The sequence below is a fragment of the Lagenorhynchus albirostris genome, chromosome 12 (assembly GCF_949774975.1).
Source record: "Lagenorhynchus albirostris chromosome 12, mLagAlb1.1, whole genome shotgun sequence".
In the NCBI taxonomy this organism is placed as follows: Eukaryota; Metazoa; Chordata; class Mammalia; order Artiodactyla; family Delphinidae; genus Lagenorhynchus; species Lagenorhynchus albirostris.
In genome coordinates this window covers 81,518,741-81,542,743 of record NC_083106.1, presented here as the reverse complement: position 1 = coordinate 81,542,743, position 24,003 = coordinate 81,518,741, and the positions used below count along the sequence as shown (strand labels likewise).

General features: G+C 40.2%; 1 protein-coding gene across 1 annotated transcript in view; it reads left to right on the top strand.

Moving 5' to 3' along the window:
* COL19A1 (collagen type XIX alpha 1 chain) overlaps positions 1-24,003 on the top strand; it is a 352,964-nt gene that overhangs the window by 273,340 nt on the left and 55,621 nt on the right. Inside the window, exons 17-26 of the mRNA XM_060167691.1 lie at positions 3,103-3,147; positions 8,729-8,791; positions 13,661-13,696; positions 14,609-14,644; positions 14,740-14,793; positions 15,475-15,528; positions 20,689-20,742; positions 21,442-21,531; positions 22,307-22,351; positions 22,458-22,535. Coding sequence (XP_060023674.1) covers positions 3,103-3,147; positions 8,729-8,791; positions 13,661-13,696; positions 14,609-14,644; positions 14,740-14,793; positions 15,475-15,528; positions 20,689-20,742; positions 21,442-21,531; positions 22,307-22,351; positions 22,458-22,535 — 555 coding nt within the window. The remainder of the gene's footprint in view (positions 1-3,102; positions 3,148-8,728; positions 8,792-13,660; positions 13,697-14,608; positions 14,645-14,739; positions 14,794-15,474; positions 15,529-20,688; positions 20,743-21,441; positions 21,532-22,306; positions 22,352-22,457; positions 22,536-24,003) is intronic.

Below are 24,003 nucleotides of genomic sequence, written 5' to 3'. Positions count from 1 at the left end.
CTCTTCTGTGTCCCCCGCTATGGGTGCAAGTCCCAACCTGATCGCTTCTCTTCCCTTCCTACCAGATTTTGTGTGGATCCTTCTTACGGTCTTGATTGTATAAGAGTCTCTGTGTCAGTCTCCAGTTTGTTTTCAGTGAGAGTTGCTCCACATGTGGGTGTGTTACCAGTGTGTTTGTGGGGGGAGGTGAGCTCAGCCTCCTCCTACTCTGCCACCTTGGTCTCCCCAGAATTCCTGAAATGTGCAGGCTGAGTAGCACACACAACAACCTTCTCCGCTGCACCATAGAAACTCTTCAACAAACACACTCAAGAGGGTACAGCTATTATAGCTACTCAAAAGGTTTATGAGAACCATTCAGATAACATGGCAGCAAGGCACAAAATGACCTCGTAAAATTAGAATAACATCTGAGGCAGAACCGTGGGCTCCAGAAACACAAGGACGATGTCTCATTATTTCTGTAGAGCCAAGTAATTATCCGGTACAATTAACTTGGAGAAAGCGGAGAGGAGAATCTCACATGCCAACAAATAAATGCAGCTGAAGTTCCAGTTTGCCTCTGCCTTGAGTACTGTTAGCCCAAGAGTGGAGAACACCTACAGAGGCCACTGTGGGTCCTTGATTAGATGAGTCTCCTGACCTAGCTATGGCGTGAAGCAAACATATGGCACTCTGCTAGGCAGTAAATACCATGTTGTTTCTCTGGATAGGAAAGCCTCCAGAAAAATCAAGATTTTAGAACAATACAGCCTATGGATAGAATAATATGACTTGGTGCTGCAGAGGCATTTCTTCATCCCTGAAGCATCTCTGATGCCCTTTAGGTTGCCGGGGTTCAGAGGAGGAGGGGAATCTAAACCAAGGTGCTACACTGTGAGATGCTCTCAGCAAATGTACTTTGGGTGCTCTTCTGCTCTGCAAGCCAAGAGCATGGGGCCTCCCAATCCAAAGACCACCTCTGGACAACTTGTGTCTTAGACCAAAGCATGTTCCGCCTTCCCCACACGTCACGGCATAAGCAGAGCTAGGCAGAGACTCTGATGGGTTGTGCATAGTCATTGGCTCCAGGCCCAGGTGGTAGTATTTTCAGGAAATTCCTAGAGTTTCTGTGTTTCTGTGCAGATTGCATTCAAACAACCTACCATTTTCTAACTGCTCATTCTTGCAATGAGCAGTCTTGGAGTGTTATACCTCATTTTCAAATATGTCCCTGTAATAATTTATAGCTCAGGATTTTGAGACGACAATTTTTATTTTCAATTTAGACATCTCGGATCAAAGTTAAGTAGGAAAAATGAGAGAATATCACAAGACCAGTAATAACAGCAGTTATAAACTATTTATTTTTAATTGGAGTAGCATGAGTAACATGGAGGCACATTTAAAATGTTAAACTGTAGCAACAGTGATCTGAACCAGTGCCTCTGTGTATTTTTGTTGTTTAAGCATTTCTGTACTTTGAATTTTCTCTACCAACATATGTATTTTCAATTTAAAAAAAACGTTAATGGGAAAAAATCATGTAAGTCAGAATCATTGGCATATTTATTCAACAAATACTTGTTGAGTGCGTCCTATACATTAGGTAGGGCACTAGACATGGGGCGGCCATTCAGTTCCAGGCCATCATGGACCTTACATGCCAATGCAAGAGGTGCAAATATTTTTAAACAAACACAACATTTTCAATGTTAGTATTATGAAGGAGAAACACCATGTCCAATGGAAACCTATGAGGGGAACTTGTCTGGAGACCCACAGGAAGCATTTTATCTCAGTAGTTGAGCCCTGAGGGTTGAGCGGTTGCTAACCAGACAAAGAAGTGAGGACAGGGTGGGGAACTACAGGGAGGGACGGGAAGGATCTCGGTCCATTTGAAGAGCTGAGAGAAGACCTTAATACGACTCTGCTAAGGTTTTGAAGGAAGGAGGTCAGAATGTCGTTTGAAGATCATTCTCTGACCTTCTATAGAGAATGTACGGTGGGGAGAGGGGAAGAGTGGATTATAGGGCCAATGAGGGAGCCATTGCAATGATCCTGGCGAGATGTGATGGTGGCCTTCCCAGTGAAGGCGAGTAGAATGGAGAGAAGAGATTTGGGGACAGAGGCAACCAGACCGGATGACATTGTCCTCAAGGAACAGAGGAGGGCAGAGTTAACGACAACACCCAGATGGAAGAAGAAAGAGCTCTACAGATGGGAGAAGATGAATTCAGACTTTCTTTCCTTGATTTTTTTCAATTATACAATGAAATTACCACTCATTTTAACAAGTTAAACCGCAGAGATATATTAGGAAGAAGTTAATTATCATTCTCCCCCTTCTGGACTAACAAATGTTAACAATGTGGTATTCTCATCTTTCTCACTTATATCGCCTGTATTTGTTGTATTTTTTAATTCAGTTTTGAACTTGTCAAATATAAATCTCTTCTAGAATTTACGAGTGATAGGTCAAGTAGAAAATTAGATATAGGTGTCAAAACCCAGAAGGGAGACGTGTGCTGGGTTTACAAATGTGTCTTTCTTGGTGTAGATGGTGCCTAAGCTGCGGGGTAGATAAGAGTATCTGGGACCAAATGTCGAGTCACAACAAGAGAGCTGGACCCAGTCCTGAGGAGGTCCAACCTTGAGCAGTTAGGAGATGGTGTGGGAGGAGAGGTCAGAGAAACAGGAGAATGTGTGGGATGCAAGTCACGACGTGCCAAGTGCAGCCAAGAGGGCAGTGAAAGGAATGTCCATTACACTGAGCAGCAAGGATATCACTGCTAGCCTTAGACAGTCCTATCCGTGGAGTGGATGGGCACCGAGTGAGGCTGCCGGGCGTTAATTTGAAATATTGCTAATTCACCCCTGGAGACGTGTATTTCTCCAGCGTCACCTCCTGGGGGGATGTCACAGCGAGGATAGGTAGGGTCTCAATAATTAGAGCTTTTCAGGAATATTTGACAGAACGTGAGAGAGGCAAATGGGATTAAAATGATATCTATAAAAAGCTGTTACTGTGCTGTTATCTCACTATTTCTATGCTTAATTAGGGACTGAATGTATTAAAAATAAATGGATTGTTGTCTTTTTATTTGTTTTATGTTTACCTAGGGAAACCTTGGTGAGCATGGAGCTGGTGGCCCAAAAGGAGAGAAGGTAATCAAATTTGCGAAGTAAATTTGAGTAAAAACATCTTACACCAACTCACACCCATTCACACATCAGGGCAGTCCCGCTGCCCTGCGGGCTCCAAGTCAGCCTGCAGTGGGCACGAGCCTCCCTGGCCTCCAAGAGAAGGCCCTGAGTAGCTGACTACAGGAAGGGAACAAACACATCCACATCGAGGGGAAATAGCTGTCACAGGTAAATGAAATTAGGACACAAGTTTCGGTTTTTAATTAGATGTTTCATGGATCCATGTAGACGGCAAAAACCATCTGAAAGGCCCTTTGACACGATGCCCAAGGCTTGCTATTTTTGTGTTTTCTTAAGTGTCCAAACATAAACTATCATGGGAGCATTTTGGGGTGGGGTTTTATCATGTACGGTCTCGGTTTAACCAAATAATTATTTCAAAATAGCTTTACAGTTAAAATACTGACGAATTCGCACTGCCTTCTCATCATCATTCACGGGTTTAATTATATTAGCTGTGAAGATGACAGATGCCCTTGCCTGGTCAAAAAGATGTTTCACTCCTGTTCGATCCTGCAGTTGGGATGACCTTGGATTCAGTGGGAACATGCCATTGTCAAGAAAAACAAAATGCAGGAACGATACTCAATGTTTTGTAATAACCTATAAGGGAAAAGAATCGGAAAAAATAGATATATATGTATGTAAAATGGAATCACTTTGCTGTACACCTGAAACTAACACAACGTTGTAAATCAACTATACTTCAATTAAAAAAAGGGGGGAAAAATGCACGTTAAATCCAGACAGAGGCAAGTGGGTTGGAAATACTCTGCGGGAACATGGCCTGGGGGTTCTCTCTTCATTCATTCACCCAGTAAAAATTCTCATGATGGAGGGCAGGGTATTTCGACATGAATCCAAGAAAATATGACTTCTGTGCCTTATAAATCAGTGCAGCCAATCTATTCACAAGATCATACCTCCGTAACCAGAAAAAGCTGCTAAAAGATAGTCTCAACAGAAAGTAGGGGCTTCTTATAGACTGACCATTGAAAATGAAATTTCCTGCAAATAAGTAAACCAATAAAACCTTGACATTCTTAAAAAGGCATCCCAGAAATTGATTATCCAGCAATAAGGTCATTTATGTGTCTTGGATTGTACTGCTAGTACATTAGCATTATTTCCTGTAACCAAATAGCTTGCGGAATTCCTACACCACCATAAGGAACACATTATATTTTAAGCAATTACTGCTGGACACATGCAGACTAAGGAGAAAAAAAAAGAAAGCCACAAAGCTTGTCACTTAGGACAGCTGAGCAAAGAGAGTTGTGGCACTTTTAAAGTATTTAAATGATGATTCACTTCTTGAAACAAAACAGCTGGCCCTGGGTTTGCTATGTTCATTAGGAAACATATGTTACTTAGGAATTCTTAAGACCTCAATGATGAGAAATTTGATTCTGTCAAACAGGTGTATTTCAAACTCTAAGGACCCTTTCTATGGCTCAAAATCTTTTCTAATTGCTTCAGAATCTTAAGTGGAATTAGAAAAAGCCAGTGGCATGACTGTTGCCTCTTCCTGCCCAAAGAAATAACCCAGAAGAGTCTACAGAGAACCTGATATAAATGCCCATATGAAATGATTTGTAAGAATTCTAATTAAAAGGAGAAAGACTCTGCCAGTAAATAATGCATATGATAAACTCAAAAACATAAGCACCACATTTGCTAGAAGAGTAGAATCACCTCTACCTGTACACACTCACTTAGTACCTGGGCTGAATCTATACTTTTGTTCTTAAAATTATAATGCTGCTCCTGCGTCACTGTAGTGAGAATTTAAAGCTCCTTCAAGCTGCTCTTTCAGATCTTTGCTTGAACCTGTGGTGGACTCTGGTGGTTCAGAGCTCCAACTGCACGTTGGAACCCCCTGAGGGCTTTTAGAAGGTACCAGTACTCAGGTTCCATCTCCAGATACTCTGATGTGGGGCAGAGCCCATGTACATGGTTGATCTGGGGTGGTGGCAGAGTGGGGGGTGGTCCATATTGCTATTATTTAAAAGAGCTTCAGGTGATTCTACCTGGCAGCCAGGGTGGAGAACCATTGAGTGCTAAAAAGATCCTGGGCTTTGGCATCAAAAGTTGATTGTGCCATTAACAACTCTGTCTCCTTGGGAAAGACACTTTATTTCTGTGAGCGTCGGTTTCCTCATTTGTGAAATGGACACAATCACATCTACACAGAGAATTGATGGCAGGATTGAAATCAAATGAGATGAGATGAACTTGCCCGAAGCACAATACCTGGCACATATGAAGCCCTCACTAATGCTTCACTCCTTCCTATCCATCCACTCCAAACTTTCTTCATTCTCATAAGGTATCGTTTATCTCTGTTTGATATTAGTAGTTAGCTGTTACCATCCTTAACACCCGGTCTTGATCATCTTTGCTTCTCCCACCATAATGTTGAGGCTCAATTTATCCTGTAGAATAAAAGATTGAACGAGAAGTACAATTTCAACCCATAAGTGACTTATTGCTGTATCACACATCACTTCTCGACGCACCGGCTGGCAGAGTAGTATCACAAAACCAGCCTACCATTTGGAACCCAGCCTTCCAGTGAAGGACCAGAACAGATGCAAACAGCAGTAGGATGAACACACAAATCACTCCTAGGTTAGCAGCCAAGTCCTGTATCAAGAACACTGGGATACAGGAAGAAACACCAAGGAACACTACCGGCTTTTAATGGTACATGACGATGGAGACCATGATATCCAAGTAACAAGTCTACCAGGACTGAAATGACGACCTGAGACTGATGGGATCTGGTGAGGGGATGATGCTGTGTTTGCAGGTCAGTCGGGGAGAACTGCTCCTTTATAGAGACGGTGGAATAGGTGACAGAATATCTAAGGACTCCTGAGGAATTAGCGGTGTGTTTTAGGGCAGTTGTCAGAGGGGAAAGATGGAGGCTCAACACCACCAGACCTTTCAGATAGCATCCAAGGTGTCAAATTAAATGACAGCCTTTCCTGAAGCTAAGTAAACTCATCACTTGTCTTTCAGCTCATAGCCACTGATAACTCACTGAACACCCATTCTCACTATGAAAAACAGCATACGTGTCTGTGCTTCAGGTGTGAAATGCTTTTGTTTGTAGATTTTTATATACGGGAACAGAACTCTTAGATTTCCTCCAAGCCCAGACACCCCTTCGTACCAATCAGAGATGGACCAAAGCCTCTGTTGGGTCCTTCCTCTGCATTTCAATGGAGACCTGTATACATTGCTTCAAATACTTAGCAGCTGTGAACATAGGTACTCTTCCTCCAAGTATATTCCCCTCCCCTTACCTTTGGTATTGAGCAGATGTGACTTTTATAGTAATTTCTAGACCCTTTCCTTGATTTCTCCATTTACTTTATGCAACTTGCTAGGCATAAGTTTTTCTATCACACCTATGCACTGGGGCTTTTAGCACCCATCAAATGGGTAATAGGAAGGTCACTCTGTACAGCCTAACACTTGTATAAGGCCAATTGTTTATTTATCCTTTCAAAGCAACAGTATTAAGCCCCTTAAATGTCTCCACCAATTTCTTCCTCTTTGTACTATGGATAGAATTCAATATCTGTAGGAAAAAATGGCTTCTCCTACAATATGGTAAGTGCAAAACAGATAGTACATTATATGTTTGGGTGGTACACTATAAAGGATAATACTTGCATTAATAAAATCAAGATTACATTTACAAAATATATTCCACAAATCTAGACACCACCTTAATAAAAACATGGATTTGTCTGTCCATTATATATGACAGGCTCCCTCTTCCTCTAGTCTAAAATCACAAGATACTGATTAGGATAGAAATATAGAAATAAAACAATGTTTTAGGGCTGTAATTAACTAGTACTTGAAATACTTTGGGTAGATTGTTGTTTGAGGATTCAAAATAAACACATAGGGTTTCCCTGGTGGTGCAGTGGTTGAGAGTCCGCCTGCTGAGGCAGGGGACACGGGTTCGTGCCCCAGTCCAGGAAGATCCCACATGCCGTGGAGTGGCTGGGCCCCGTGAGCCATGGCCGCTGAGCCTGCACGTCCGGAGCCTGTGCTCCGCAACGGGAGAGGCCACAAGAGTGAGAGGCCCGCGTACTGCAAAAAAAATTAAAAATAAAAAAATAAACACATAAACATATCCACACAGGGGGCAGGTATAAAGATGTTCATTGCAGCCTTGTTTATAATAGAGAAAAGCTAGAGGCAACCAAATACCCATCAGTAGGGCTTTGACGAACCCCGATACATTAACACAAGAGAATGCTATCTGAGGGTTCAATGAATGAGCTAGATCTAAATATATCTATTAATAGAGGATGGATATTAAAAACCACATTGAGTAGGGAAAAAAGTCACAAAATATTATATACAAGATCAAACAATGGCTTCTATAGAATTTGTTTTAAATATCCAAAATAACATATTATTTATGGTTCCACATATGCAGTAAAAGTGCAAAAATATAGACTGAAAACAGAAGTACTAAACCCATGACTGGCTCTCTCTGGGATAGGAAGAGAGAGAGAATTTGAAACTTCTTCGGTTATAAATTTTTTTTCTTTCTTCCATCTTGGGTGTGTGGTCCATGGAGGTTTGACATATTCAACTTTATGTGTTTTGTATTTTTTTCAAAATAAAAAAAAAGACAAAATGGGCAAAAAAGGCATATACTTGGAAGTGCAATGGTGAATATTGTTTTGCAAAAATGCTCCTGAGATTGGAAAATAACCAACATTACATAACTTCTAGTGGCTGCATTTAATTTAACAACGGTCTGGTATTCGGGAATGCTGGTTAATATTTAAATGGAAGCACAATGCTGGGACATCCCTGAAGTCTAATTAACAATACATTTCCTTGCCACAAGTATTATTTCTAAAATTTTATTTTCTCAAAATTCCCTTTATATGTCACATACAAATCCCTTCTCAAGATTTTTGACCAGAACCTCTTAGGCATTTCTAAGTTGCTACTGTCCCCACATCAACAAGAATGCCTTCTTTGTTCACAGCCGAACATTTAAGTGGTGATATAAGTGCTGGAAACAGTGGAGAGATGTGTTTTTCTTCCTGTGACTCCTCACCCCTTCACCTCCCCCAACCTGAAAAAAGAAAGAAGTGCCTGAAATAAAATGGGTCTGGATTATTGTGTCAGTTAAATTATCTCATGTCTTTAAAACAACAAAAAAATTTTTTTTTTGCAAAAACAAAATACAGCACAGCGAAATTATAATTTTTTCCCTCTAAATGTTCTTTCCTTGAAAAATAATTGACTTTTGTTTCACATTAATTTTAAAGATCCTAATGAATATTATGGATTTCTAAAAGACCTAAAGGCATCGTGGAGCACTGACAAACATTATTATGCAAATAGCCTAACTGGATTCAGAACTTCACATTGCCTCTTGGAGGATAAGAGATAACTTCCGTGGTTAGAAAGGGCATCGGCAATGCTCTGACCCTGACAGTCACAACAGGACTCACCTGGCCTCCTGCAAAAACTTTCTTCTGCTTTTTCTTGAAAGGGTGAAATTGGACCACCAGGATTTCCAGGCTCTATTGGCCCTAAAGGTGAAAAAGGAGAATCTGTAAGTATTTTAGCTTTGAGAGCAGAGGAAGAATATCCAAAAGATAGAATTAAAAATATATGTCTTAATCAGCCCCAATTCCATGCACCTTGGTTGCCCCTGCCATAGGGAACAATAGATCAGATATTTGAGCATGTACTCTAGTCAAGGTACTAAGTTTTTTACATGTATTAACTCACTTAGTTCATTTTTTTAAAAATCACCCCCATCCTTCAGATGAGGAAACTGAGGCACAGAGAGGTTAAGTAACTTCTGTAAGTTCACACAGCTAGGAAGTATTGAAACCATGAATCACTCCTAGGAAGGCAGATTCCAGAACCCAGGGTTTAAAAATCACTAAGCTGGGCTTCCCTTGTGGCGCAGTGGTTGAGAGTCTGCCTGCCGATGCAGGGGACACGGGTTTGTGCCCCGGTCCGGGAAGATCCCACATGCCGTGGAGCGGCTGGGCCTGTGAGCCATGGCCGCTGAGCCTGCGCGTCCGGAGCCTGTGCTCCGCAATGGGAAAGGCCACAACAGTGAGAGGCCCGCGTGTGGCAAAAAAGAAAAAAAAAAAAATCACTAAGCTGCCATGCTATAACTAAACATAATAGCTCAAATGAATAATAAAAGCATCTTTGAGCTTCCCTGGTGGCACAGTGGTTAAGAATCCACCTGCCAATGCAAGGGACATGGGTTCGAGCCCTGGTCCAGGAAGATCCCACATGCTGTGGAGCAACTAAGCCCATGCGCCACAACTACTGAGCCTGCGCTCTAGAGCCCGTGAGCCACAACTACTGAAGCCCACGTGCCACAACTACTGAGCCTGCGTGCCTAGAGCCCGTGCCCCGCAATAAGAGAGGCCACTGCAATGAGAAGCCCGCACACCGCAACGAAGAGTAGCCCCCACTCGCCACAACTAGAGAAAGCCCGTGTGCAGCAATGAAGACCCAATGGCAGCCAAAAATAATTTAATTAATTTTTTAAAAAGTGAAGCATCCTTGGCAATGACAATCATTTTTCAGGCAGCTTTAGAATCAGTGCTGTCTCTCATGTACTCCGAAGTTCTCCTACTTCAGGAATCATGCTTGCCCTTAGTATTCCATCCAGGCCAGTAACAGCCCTTCCTGGGACTCTCTGGGAAATCTCATGTGTCCCACAAATCCAGTCTGGTGTCTGCTGCCCCGTCCATCTGCCCGCTCACTCCTGATACTCCACACTTGTGGGCACGTCTCCCACCTCTTACCTACCTCTCTGGGTCCCCACTGACTCCCCTCCATGCTGGAACACTGATACTCACCTTGTCCTAATTTCCACATGACCCATAACAGACCAGTCCCTAAGATTTACTACAGTTCTACTGGGATAGCTGGGACTGGTAGAGCAGAATAGAGAAATCTGAATGGGTTAGAGCAGTGCTTCTCATACTAAGTGTGAACTTAAATAACCTGAAGATCATTTTGAAATGCCAACGCTAGTTCAGCAGGTCTGGCTTGGGCTTTTTACCAAACCCACGTTCAGCTGCTGATGGCTCATAAGCCAGTAATTCGAGAGGCAAATGTCAGTAGAAAGGAAAGATGCTTTAATCAGAAAAGCCAGCCATCTGAGAAGATGGTGGACTTGTGTCAAGAGACCAACTCCAAAGACTCTGCTCAGCCAGGACAGTTTTTAGAGGGAAAAATGGGGGAAGAATCTCAGTGAATCATTGAGGCAGGAGGTTGGGTTCTGCATCTTTCTCCATTGCACGCAGACTGGCTGACTCTTTCTTCAGATGTTCTCTTGCCCGCGTGATCTGCCAGCAGGAGAGTTAGTCATATTTTAACTGCTTAATTCTTCATTCTTACTTCTTTTCATCTAGGAAAAGAATCAACAGGTTAGACAAAGCATGGGGTGCATTCAGGACAGCACAAGTCAGGAGTTAGTTTCAATTGCTTAGTGATCTCATTTTTATATTTAGGTTCTTTTAAGTTTAGAAGGGAACAGAAATGGGCAAACAGGAAAGGAACAAAAGAGCTGCTTTCAGCCTGAGTGGCTGTATTTCTCAAAGTCCCAGGCCGTGCTCCTGCTGTGGGTCCCTAGACCATGCTTTGCGTAGCAAGCGCTGGAGGATGTCACAGTTCGTAAGGGTTTCCCTGTGGTTCTCCGTCCTGCCACCAAGACCCAACGCCCTGAGACTACCTTTCGCCCCATCTACCTTACCCAGGAGAAACCAGCTTCTTTTCCTCTCAGTTCTTCTCCTTGTCAGTTCCCTCTGAATCCCTGAATTATCCTACACCCCTTACACGTCTTTGCCTGCCTCTCTCCTCACCCCACCCCACAGGAAAAAACACAAATTTCACATTATTAGCAGAGCAGTTTAGCTCTTTGTGATCTCAACCTCTTTAATACAGAACAGGATGTGGACTTAACTTTGCATAATAACCAGAAGGCCCGAACAGAACAATAGCCTTCATCCAGATCTGAATTAGGAGCCTGAATGGTACTTTAAAATGGCACTTTGTTCCCAGTTATAGGAAATTTAGAACATGACCAGGTTAGACATCAGAGCTGAAATATCATCTGGTTGAACCCCAGGATTTTATAGATAAGGAAAAAGAGGTTCTAAAATGTAGAAGACTTGTCCCAGATGGTAGCCATTGGAACTAGGACGAAATATCAGGTCTCTAGATAACCAGGCTCCTGATTTTGGTTCTTTTTTCTTTTACAAGCAGTTACTTTAGTCAGTGTGGCTTGACAGAGGTTCTAGATAAGCAATGTGCTATAATCAGAAACAAGCAGTTACAAAAGCAATGTTGCCCATTGCTCACATCTAATTAACTTCGTCTCCTATCTTAAAACTCAAATTGACTTTTAGAATTAAGACTGAAAAGCAAAAATATAAAGCCCTAATCTAATATATAGAAGTTATCCAATAATAAGAGATGTAATGATGTTGGATAGATATGGGTCATATTAGTCAGAGTAGGTAGGGTATGCCTAGTAACAAATTAGCCCTGAAATATCTATGGTTTTAACCCAAGAAAGGTTTTCTCTTGCTCGTGCTGCCTGCCCAGCGTGGCCGGGAGGAGTGGGTGTCCTGCTGTACACGACCCTCAGTGACCAGTCACCAGGCTGATTGGCACCCAGGAGCTACACCATCTGCTAGGTGCAAACTTCTCAGCCACCACTGCCAGGGAAGCAGGACTGGAGGATGAGGAATGGGCTCCTTCAAGCGGCATGCATCACTTCTGCACACATTTCACAGTCAGAACTAGCTGCCTGGCCTCACATAACTGCAGGGAGCTTGGAAACGTCAGGGAGAAGATGGGGGCCCACAGTGTCCAGGTCACGGGACACGAGGCTTGTTCAGTAACCACACCCCTCCCGATCGTGACCTGAAGGTCAAGCCCCTAAGAGGACCTTTGAGAGCAGCAGTACCTACCATACTGGTTCTCACACTTGCCCTTGACTTTCAGATACAAAAGAAAATTACTAAAATTACTAAGTTACTAAAATGTGTGGTATCCATCTTATTGTCAATTCACTCCATTCAAATAATAAATCGATTACATTTCAAATCAAATCAAACAGACTGAGCAAGCAAAGCCTGGGATTGAAGTCAGGCTGCCTGGGTTTAAATCATCAGTGACCTCTTACTGATTCTGTGACCTTGAGGAAATGGCTTAATTTCTCTGGGCTTCAGATTCCCCCTCTGTAAATGAGTGTACTCATCGTACCCAGCCTGTTGACACAAGAGGGCAACTGTGTTAGTGTACAGAAAGTGATTAAAACAGGTATAAGTGTTTTATTCAATACATGTCAGCTACTATTGTTATATCTGTAAAACTTTAAATTCCCTAATTTAATAAACTTTTGTTCGACACCAATAGTGTACCCCAGAGTTGCTATGATAGTCAAGATGAATTATATCTCTACCTTCACAGAGTTTATTGGCAAGATAGACAAGGGAACATACAGTGGACGAATGCTGTTTTAGGGGAAGTAACTCAGTTACTCAGAAACTTTCTGAGTCTCTTTCCTCATTCCTGAAATGGGACAATATCTCCCTCACAGCCCTGTAGTGAAGGTTAAATGACATCATGATACATACCTTCAAGAACAGAAGTTAATAAGGGGAAGCCTCCCCGTGTGTGTGTGTGTGTGTGTGTGTGTGTGTGTGTGTGTGTGTGTGTGTGTGTGTGTGTGTGTTAAGGGTGGGTTGTGGTGTTAGTAACACAGTGACAACAGGGGCAGTGTTACTTAATAAGGGGCATTCCTTCAAAGCTTCTGTCTCTCCCCAGAACCTTCATACCTAGACCCAACAAGAACTAGTATCAGTTCCACAGACTTGTACTGTTACTCACCCAGTAATTAACTGCTTCAAGCCATTTTCATTAAAAGAAAAATGAAAATTAGTAAAGTATTTTTAAAATAATGATTTTGCATTTTTAAACACTAATTTAAACTCTGTATTTTTAAGCACCAACTGAAGTAACTGGAAAAATGCAAATGAATGTCCTTCCACTGATCACTCTGGCATCTTCACATTCATTCTGCCTCTGATTGGATGTGTGTGTGTGTGTGTGTGTGTGTGTGTGTGTGACCATCTTCTATCTGAACCATGCAAGAGGAAGCTGTGGCCTTGGACCGCATTGTAATTTGTCAACCACTCAGGATTCTCAAAATAACATTGAAATTATTAACTTACTGTTCATTTGGAAATATGAAACGGTTTTTAAATTCATTTTCGTATGGTCCTTCTAAGCTGCATAGGCAGACAATGTGACGTTCTGGATCACTGCATGTTTGCAATGGAGTCTGAGTTTGGCCTGCAGGATTTACCCACATCCAGGTTTGGAGAGATTATTCCTAAAAGCGTTTATAAATGATTCTGTTTTCCCCCCATTTTCCTAGGGTGAACCCTTTACAAAAGGTGAAAAGGGAGAGAGAGTAAGTAGATGTTTTATCACTGTCTTGGGTTTTCTACTTCATTTTCTTTCTCTCTGATTTCTAGTATGTTTACTTTGGAGTCTAATACATTTGATAAGGTCAGCTCCCTGAGCATTTTACTTTTTCCTCTGTGAATTTTGACTCTTTTATTTTGATAAATGAGAAATTTTAAACCTTGTTAAGTGTTATCATGTGATGACACTTCCACATTGGCTTTGGGTAGTGTATATTTTCTTTAACCCATTACTATTTGTGACTGGACATGAATGTGATGAAAGGTATACACTAAGCATATTTAAAATACAAAATTAATATGTAAGATACAGATTTTTTTCAAAAATTTTGTTAATGATACAAATTGGATTTCTCAAACAAGAAAGGATCAATAGTAAGTCATGGAAAATAAGAAAAGCAAACTCATTATAGCCAATATTGTCCTCTTTTGTGTAACCTTAATTTTTGTGTGTTTTTTTGTTCCATTAAATACATACACCTGAAAGTAGAACCTCCATGACATATCAACTTAAACTTTACTCTTTCTTTTTCGCCCTCATCTGCAGTTTTAGTTCTCTTGAGATACAAGATGAACCGGCAGCAAATTATAACAATGTCAGCTAAGTAGGGAACTCAGTGACCGCTAATGGACCATGATGGTTAAAGTGTCAAAAGTGACATTGGGGAAAAAAGCTGTTACAGAGAAGAAAGAAAAATAGGAAATTATTGTTTATGTATTAGCAATAATTATTTTAAATCATATTTTAGAATGAACCCTCCTTGACTTCACCATGTCTTCCATAATTTTCCCCTTTATTGTATGTCAGCTAGTGGGGAAGTAGGTGAATTGCAGCATTAGAGATGCTCTTCTCCATCCATATTTAACCATTACACATATGGTCCTTCTTTCATTTACAGGGAGAACCTGGAATAAGAGGATCACAGGGAATAAAGGTAATCCCCTGACCCCCTTCTCTTGCATCTCCCATGTAATGAGATTGTGAAACATTAAAATAACCATTTCACTTTCCTTCCCACCATATGTTTAGGGCGAGCCTGGAGATCCTAGCCCCCCTGGTGTAATAGGAAGCTCAGGACTAAAGGTATATAAGAAATAACTGAGACGAATGAGGATATTATTTTGAAGTTATAGCCATTTCTGTGTAAAACAAGGAACTCTGATGGACCACTCATTTTCATCACAAATGTTCTCAGAGACTTTATCATGTTTCCATGGTGATCTCCCCGATCCCCACATTGGCCGCATTTATTACCTACATGGTAACTGTGCCTTATGGATCACAATGGGATTTTTAAGCTCTTTTCAGACCATATTCACAATAGCATCCTAAAAGCTTTAAGAGTAAACAGTGTGAGCCACATCTATGACCCTGAGCTGTATTCTCAAAGAGAACAGGATTCAGGATTCAATTCCCTAAGCCAAAATGATGCAGCCCAGAAGTGTTTGAGTTGCCCACGCAGGACTCTACAGGAGCGACCCAAAGACCAGCTGTTGGGAGGTGCTGGAGAGATTCGTGTGATATGCCCCCACCAGTGGGCAAGGCAAGTTATCCAGGCCTCACCTACTGGTGAGAACAGACTCATTTAAATGACAACATCTTGAAACTATCTTTGTAGGCCCAAAGCACGTTTCAGTGTTATATAGAGGAGGCTGGATGGTGGAAAGTCGATCTTTCTATAGATAAAGTTCACACCATGTTTTACATATATTCAGGTACCATCTAATTTTTATCAAATTAAAGTACATATCACCTTCTATTTAGGGTCAGCAAGGACCCGCAGGCCCTATGGGACCCAGAGGACCACCAGGAGATACTGTATGTATAGTAGATGCATGTGTCTTTGATATTTGTAAATTAAATTGAGACTAAAGCATGTTTTCTTTGTTTGTTTGTTTTGCGATACGCGGGCCTCTCACTGTTGTGGCCTCTCCCATTGCGGAGCACAGGCTCCGGATGCGCAGGCTCAGCGGCCATGGCTCACGGGCCCAGCCGCTCCGCAGCATGTGGGATCTTCCCGGACTGGGGCACGAACCCACGTTCCCTGCATTGGCAGGCAGACTCTCAACCACTGCGCCACCAGGGAAGCCCCCTAAAGCATGTTTTAAAGAACATCAACATCTGTTCATGTGACTGAGTTATACTACATTTTCCAAAGGCATGGGTCATCTCTACCAATAAAACTGAGCACACCTAATGTCAGGGGCTATTGAGAACATTAGTATCTTCATATAGTCATACGAGGTCCTTTTGAATATTAGCCTAACAAATCAGTCTTTGAAACCCAAGTTAGCATTTCCATTATACATCATCATAAATGGCTTTTGGTTCAATTCTCCATCCAAGTAGGATACTTCCAAAGCTTCTGTTGTTGTCTTCTTGCAACGTTCTCCAAAAAGGGCAAGTCTTCTGGCTGAAAATATTTATATAATAATGCAATTGGAGAAAGGTCCTCCGGTTGCATTAAACCTAGCTTTACTCAGCTCACACACACACACACACACACACACACACACACACACACACACCCTCACACCGTTTAAATGTCCTTTTTTTTTAATTGAAGTAGTTAATTTACAATATTATATTAGTTTCAGGTGTACATTATGGTAATTCAATACTTTTATAGATTATATACCATTTAAAGTTATTACAAAATAATGGCTATTTTTCCTGTGTTGTACAATGTATCCTGCTTGCTTATTTATTCTATACACAGTAGTTTGCACTTCTTAATTCCCTTACCCCTATCTCCTCCCACCTTCCCTTTCCCCCACTGGTAACCACTAGATTGTTCTCTATATCTGTGTGTCTGTTATATATTGTTATGTTCAATCATTTGTTTTATTTTTTAGATTCCACATATACGTGATAACATACAATATTTGTCTTTCTCCATCTGACATATTTCATAAAGCACAGTACCCTCTAGGTCCAGCCACACTGTTGCAAATGGCAGAATTTCATTCTTTCTTATGGCTGAGTAGCATTCCATTGTGCATGTATATGACATCTTCTTTATCCATTCATCTATTGATGGACACTTAGGTTGCTTCCTTATCTTGGCAACTATAAATAATGCTGCTAAGAACATTGGGGTGCATGTATCTTTTTGAATTACTGTTTTCATTTCCTTTGAATATATAACCAGGCATGGGATTGCTGGATCACTAAGTAACTCTATTTTTAGTTTTTTGAGGAACTTCCACAATGATTTCTCTAGTGGCTGCACTGATTTACATTCCCACCAATAGTGCACGAGGGTTCCTTTTTTGCCACATCCTTTCCAACACTTGTTATTTGTAGAGTTTTTGATGGTAGCCATTCCGACAGGTGTGAGGTGATACCTCATTGTGGTTTCGATTTGCATTTCCCTGATGATTAACGATGTTGAGCATCTTTTCATGTGCTTGTTGGCCATCTGTGTGTCTTCTTTGGAAAAATGTCTATTCAGGTCTTCTGCCCATTTCTAAAATCAGGTTGTTTGTTTTTCTTAATATTGAGTTTTATGAGCTGTTTATATGTTTTTGATATTAATTCTTTATCAGTCATATCATTTGCAAATATTTCCTCCTATTCAGTAGATTGTCTTTTCATTTTGTCAATGGTTTCCCTTGCTGTGCAAAAGCTTTTAAGTTTAGTTAGGCCGCATTTATTTATTTTTGCTTTTGTTCCCTTTGCGTTAGAAAACAGATCCAAATATATTGCTACAATTTATGTCAAAGAGTGTTCTGCCTATTTTTTCTTTTAGGAGTTTTATGGTTTCAGGTCTTACATTTAGGTCTTTAATTCAGTTTGAGTTTATTTTTGTATATGGTGTGAAAAAATGTTCTAACTTATTGTTTTACATGTAGTTGTCTAGTTTTCCCAGCACTACTTATTGAAGAGATTGTCTTTTCTCCACTGTATATTCTTGCTTTCTTTGCCGTAGGTTAATTGACCAATAATTGGTTTATTTCTGAGCTATCTATAGTTCCATTGAGCTATGTGTCTGTTTTTGTGCCAGTACCATACTGTTTTGATTACTGTAGCTTTGTAATATACTCTGAAGTCCGAGTGTGTCATATCTCCAGCTTTGTTCTTCTTTCTCAAGATTGCTTTGGCAATGTGATGTCTTTTGTGGTCCCATATAAATTTTAGGATTATTTATCCTAGTTCTGTGAAAAATGCATTGGACAATGCATTAAATCTGTAGATCGCTTTGGGTTGTAATGACATTTTAACAGTATTAATCCTTTCAATCTATGAAAACAGGGTCTTTCCATTTCTTTATATCTTCTTCAATTTCCTTCATCAGTGTTTTATAGTTTTTAGACTATAGATTTTTCGCCTCATTGGTTAAGTTTATTCCTAGGTATTTTATTCTTTTTCATTCAATTTTATATGGGATTATTTTCTTGCTTTCTCTTTTGGATAGTTTCATTATTAGTGTATAGAAAAGCAACAGATTTCTGTATATTAATTTCATATCCTGCAACTTTACTGAATTCATTTATTACATCTAATAGTTTTTTGGTGGAGACTTTACAGCTTTCTATATATAGTATCATGGCATCTGCATATAGTGACAGTTTTACTGCTTTCCTTCCAATTTGGGTGCCTTTTATTTCTTTCTCTTGTCTGGTTGCTGTGGCTAGGACTTCCAATACTATGTTAAATAGAACTGGTGAGAGTGGGCATACACGTTTTCTTCCTTATTTTAGAGGAAAGGCTTTCAGCTTTTTACCACTGAGTATGATGTTAGCTTTGAGTTTGTCATAAATGGTGTTTGTGATGTTGAGATATGTTCCCTCAGTACCAACTTGGATGAGCATTTATCATGAGTGGATGTTTAAGTTTGTGAATTGCTTTTTCTGCATGTTTTGAGATTATCATAATTTTTACCCTTCCTTTTGTAAATGTGGTGCATCACATAGATTGATTTGCAGATATTGAACCATCCTTACATCCCTGGAATAAATACCACTTGATTATGGTGTATGATCCCTTTTATAAATTCTTGAATTCAGTTTGCTAACATTTTGTTGAGGATTTTTGCATCTATATTCATCAGAGATATTGGCCTGTAATTTTCTTTTTTTGTAATGTCTTTGTCTGGTTTTGGTATCAGAGTAATGGTGGTCCTATAGAATGAATTTGGCAGTGTTCCCTCCTCTTCAACTTTTGGGAATAGTTTGAGGGGGGAAGGCATTAGCTCTTCACTATATGTTCGGTAGAATTCACCTGTGAAGCTCTCCAGTCCTGGACTTTTGCTTGCTGTAAGGTTTTTTTTAATTGCAAATTCAATTTCACTACTAGTGACCAGCCTGTTCAGATTGTCTATTACTTTCTAATTCAGTGTTGGAAGGTTTTATGTTTCTAGAAATTTGTCCACTTCTTCTATGTTGTCCAATTTTTTGGCATATAACTAGTATTCTTTTATGATTTTTTGCATCTCTGTGGTAATGGTTGTCATTTTTCCTCTTTCATTTCTTATTTGGTTTATGTGTGTCCTCTCTCTTTTTTTTTTTTTTTTGATGAGCTCTCACTAAAGGCTATCAATTTTGTTTATCTTTTCAAAAAACATAGCTCTTTGTTTCATTGATCTTATCTATTGTTTGGGGGTTTGGGAGTCTTTATTTTATTTAATATTTCTTCTCTGATCTTTGTCATTTCCTTCCTTCTTCAGACTTTCAGTTTTGTTTGTTCTTTTTCTAATTCCTTTACATGGGAGGTTAGGTTGTTTATTTGAGATTTTTTCTTGTTTGTTGAGTTAGGCCCATACCACCATAAACTTAGAACTGCTTTTGCTGTATCCCATAGATTTTGGAAAGTTGTGTTTCCATTTTCATTTGTCTTGAGGTGTTTTCTGATTTCCTCTTGATTTCTTCATTTACACATTGGCTTTTTAGTAACATGTTGTTTAGTCTCCACAATTTTGTGTTTATCCCATTTTATTTCCTGTAATTGATTTCTAGTTTCATACTATTTTGGTTGGAAAAAATGCTTGATATAATTTCTGTTCTCTTATATTTGTTGAGACTTGTTTTGTGGCCTAGCATGTGATCTATCCTGGAGAACATTCCATGTGCACTTGAAAAGAATGTGTATTCTTCTGTTTTTTGGTTGAATAAATGCACTTTTCTATCCATTCCCCCATGTCAGCTTTGTGTCCCTTGGACTATCTCCCTAGCCTTCTGACATCTTGGGAGCCAAAACCTCACTATCAATCCTCACTTGAGCAAAACGAGAAAAATGCTTGACCATCACTTCTTAACACTGATCTCTATCTGGCCATGATTTGAGTACCCTCCATGCAACTGTTAGAATCTCTCCTTTTCCCATCACCTTGGGAGCCGCCCCATGACATCTTGCTCTGTTCTCCGTGCTCCCTGACTGAGACTACAGGGGTTCATCTTTCAGCACGTTTGGTCACTTGGTACTTTGAACATTCACTTCATGAAGCAAATCTTTTTGTTGCACCCCCAAGCCATTTAGTGAACCATTGAACGTGTACCTAATGGAGAGATCTTACAAAAAGAAACATAATGCTGGTGGCACAGGTGGAGCCACAAGATGCCCAAGAAATGACGTTAAGTGATAGTGGCTAGAGCTAGAATAGAGAATAAAATAAAAGAGCCTTTCTTGCCAAATCATAGTAAAAGCATATTTTCTATTTACCCCATTGTCTTTCTGAGTCATAGTGTGATGCCACCATGAGCCGTTCTTCCATGCCTTTTGGCAGTAATATGGATGGGGCATTTCGTTCAGGTCTCCCTTATTTAGTTTCTTTCTCATTACATTCAGGTTACCTCACTTGAAACAACAAGCCACATATTTTCATTAAGGTTTTTCTCTCTCCAGCAGACCAAAATCAACACGTTCCCAGGTAGTTTGCATGTTAAAATTCTGTTCTCCTGACAAAGACTCACAGACAGAAATGTTATTACAATAAGAGATTTTCTAATTGCTCTCTCCCTTTTATTCTGAATTTTCTAGGGATTGCCAGGAGAACACGGTATCCCAGGAAAACAAGGCATTAAGGGAGAAAAGGTATAGCTTCCGTTTCACTCACTTTGTATATTAAGTAGCTGGGTAGGAGGAAGAGACAGAGGGTCATAAGGACACTGAGGGAGTGAAAGGACAGGCCAGGGCAGCTGGGATTGTGCAGGAGATAGATGTTCGCATAAACTATGGCATGAGCGTCATCCCTGGACGCTGTGGCAGCCCGGGTTCTGGCACTGAAAATGCAATGTGACAAAAAGAACTGCCTTAGAGTTGAAGATCTCAGGACTCAAAAAACCTGTTTCAGGCTCAGCTAACAACTCAGGTATAGACCTAAGAAGTCTCAATCTCTCAGTACCTGTTTCTTGATGTCTACGTGGAAATAGTATTTTAGTACTGAACCATTACTTGGAAATAACTTAAAGAAAACATAAAGGTCATCTAAAGAACTATATGAATAGATTTTTATATTTTTTGCATATCTATTTATACACGTACATACATTTCATGATACTGTAAACCTACTGTAACATAGCTCACCGCAAGATCTAGGTGCACTTAAGATAACAGAACAGTGTCCGTGTGGATTGGACACTCAGTACATATAGTGGAATGAGTGAAGTGAATGGGTGAGAGAATGCAGTGTGACTGGCTATGGTGACAACTTAATACTATGGAAACTGCTGCCTCTACACGTCCCACCATGAACCTGAGTGATGAAGTGAGAATCTTACCTTGTTTCCTCAGGGAGACCCAGGTGGGATTATAGGCCCTCCTGGACTTCCAGGTCCAAAAGGTGAGGCTGGTCCTCCAGGAAAAAGCCTGCCAGGGGAACCAGTAAGTACCAATCCTTTTACTAACATTTCCTTTGAAAGTTGATTAATTACTGTTTGTGTGTTCCCAGTTTCAGATCACAGGCATAGGAATGTTTAGGTCTGCAGAAAAAGAAGTATTCATCTTATTCTTTAGATCAGAGGTCTAATCTTTTTGGAAATTTGATGCAAGCAAAGGGCTCTCATCTGAAGAAAATGCACACACATGCACCATTTTTCATACAATTTTGGGAGATTCACAGGTGCCCCTGAAGCTTCTGCAGGGACTATTTAGGGATCTATGAAGCCTAGTAAGGTTTGCTAGTTTTAAACCATAAACCTTCCTTGGACAATATCTTAAAACAGAAGAACTGCCTGAAATTTCCCTTCTAGAGGCTCTGCATATATAGCCATAGGTGGTCATCTTTAAAAAATGTCCTTGTGGCCTGGGCTAATCCCAGGACATAGAAAACTGGATAGCTGGAAAATCCAACCCATATGGCTGTTTCATCTGCCTTTTTTTCTCATCCCCTTTGACCTTTTATATGAATAGTAATAAATAATTCTCAATATCAGATGCCTCATTTTAAAGATGAAAACATCTTATATTTTAAAGTAACTATACAAAATCTGTAGCCTAGTGAAATTTGTGTTCCCTCTTCCTTACTATTTTACAGAAAAGGTTTATTCAAAAAAGATGAAGAGCAATGAAATATTTTTGAGTTATGACTTCTAAGATGTAATTAACCTTTTTAGGAAAAGAAATGTATTCACTTCCTTTTCTCTTCTTTTTCTTTTAGGGGTTAGATGGAAATCCTGGAGCACCTGGTCCGCGAGGGCCAAAGGTAAAAATATCTTAGATAATTTTTAAAGAATTAATAATTAACGAAATATAACTGGAAAATCCATGTCCCTTGAGCCTCACACTAACAGAAGCATCTAATTGCACAGGGAGAACGAGGACTGCCAGGTATCCAGGGCTCCCCAGGTGACATAGGCCCCCCAGGGATAGGAATTCCTGGCCGAACTGTAAGTGAAATTCAATCAAGTTTTTGAAACCCTGTTGACCCAATGTTGTGAAATAAAATCCAGCAACAAATTTGAATATGGAGAAAAGAGTGAAATGGTCAGAGGAGATACAAAAAGTGCTAGTCAGAGAGCAAGAATTAATGGGCTTTGTGGTTATATCCTAAGCACAGAAGGTACCCACTGTTTATTGACTTACAGATGCTAATCACACGTACACTGATTTTGAATTAGAAGAAGTTATTTAACACTTTATTCCTCCATTCTATATATTTAAAAGCACAAATGAGTGTAAGATTATGAGAATGCCCAATATTAGGATATTATATATTACTGTTTGTTTTTAATTAGAATAAAATGAAAAGTTACTTTTAAAGTGAATGGAGTGCCTATAAATGAGATGATATCAAAAATCTCTATGTAATATCTTAGAGAAGAGAGAATAGAGATAGTTTTTGATAGTTAAGACAAATAATAGAAAGTTTTTTGACGTGTTTTAGCTATAAGGGTAATAATGATAATAATGACCATTGTATGCATACTTGTGGACTAAATAGCAGTAAGAGATAAAACTTTTTATTTACTATGAAAAAAGATAAAAGATTTTGGGACAAGAAAAGTGAAATAGATGGTTATCCCAAAGACATTAATTTGGGGATTGGCCTTGAAATGAAATTATCGTGAGAGGTAAAAGAAGATGTAAATAGTGAATGGTTATATTGTGTGTGGCTGGGGTTTGATTTTCCAGGGTGAGAATATAAAGACCACTGGAGATGGGAGATTAAACAAAGTAAAAAAGTAGGTCAGGAAATTATTAGGGGAGTGAAGGAGGTTGAAGCAAAAAATAACCCAACAAACCAAAAATAACTTAAGCACACGGTATAAATAGAAAGGAAGCAAAAGGTAGCTTTGACAATAGGAATATTTATTTAAAAGAAGGGAAAAGGCAATGAGCAGGTAGTGAAGCCAGGTGCCGAGACCCCAGCTCTTTACTCACCCAGGTGATCAGTCAGTTCCTCATCCAGGGGTCCATGGTCATGAGATAGGGATGGATCTGTCATCATTAGGTTCACTGATAATCTCCCAGCCTCATTTCAGTTACCCCAAATTCCAGTTTTCTAACATAGAAAAGAATAACTGAAGTTTTGTTTCCAGTTCCCGTCACTGAACACTGATTCTGGCAATTTCTTCAGAGAAATGACTCCCAGTAAAAGCAGGAAGGAGAGGAAGCCCCAAGCCGGTTACCCTGTGGCCGGCCAGTGTCTAGCAGACAGAACTTGGGCGTGTTGTTTGTGCGCCCGTGAGTGGGCAGGGACCGATGGCGGGCTCAGGGGCGGCCCAGGCGTCTGAACACAGTTATGGTGGTGCTTCCAGCACTGCATCTGGTCAGGTGTTCACCTGCCACCCAGAACTCTTGGCCAGCTTTGCAGAGAGTTTTCAGAGTGTGCAGGGTGGCAAGCCGTGTTGTCCA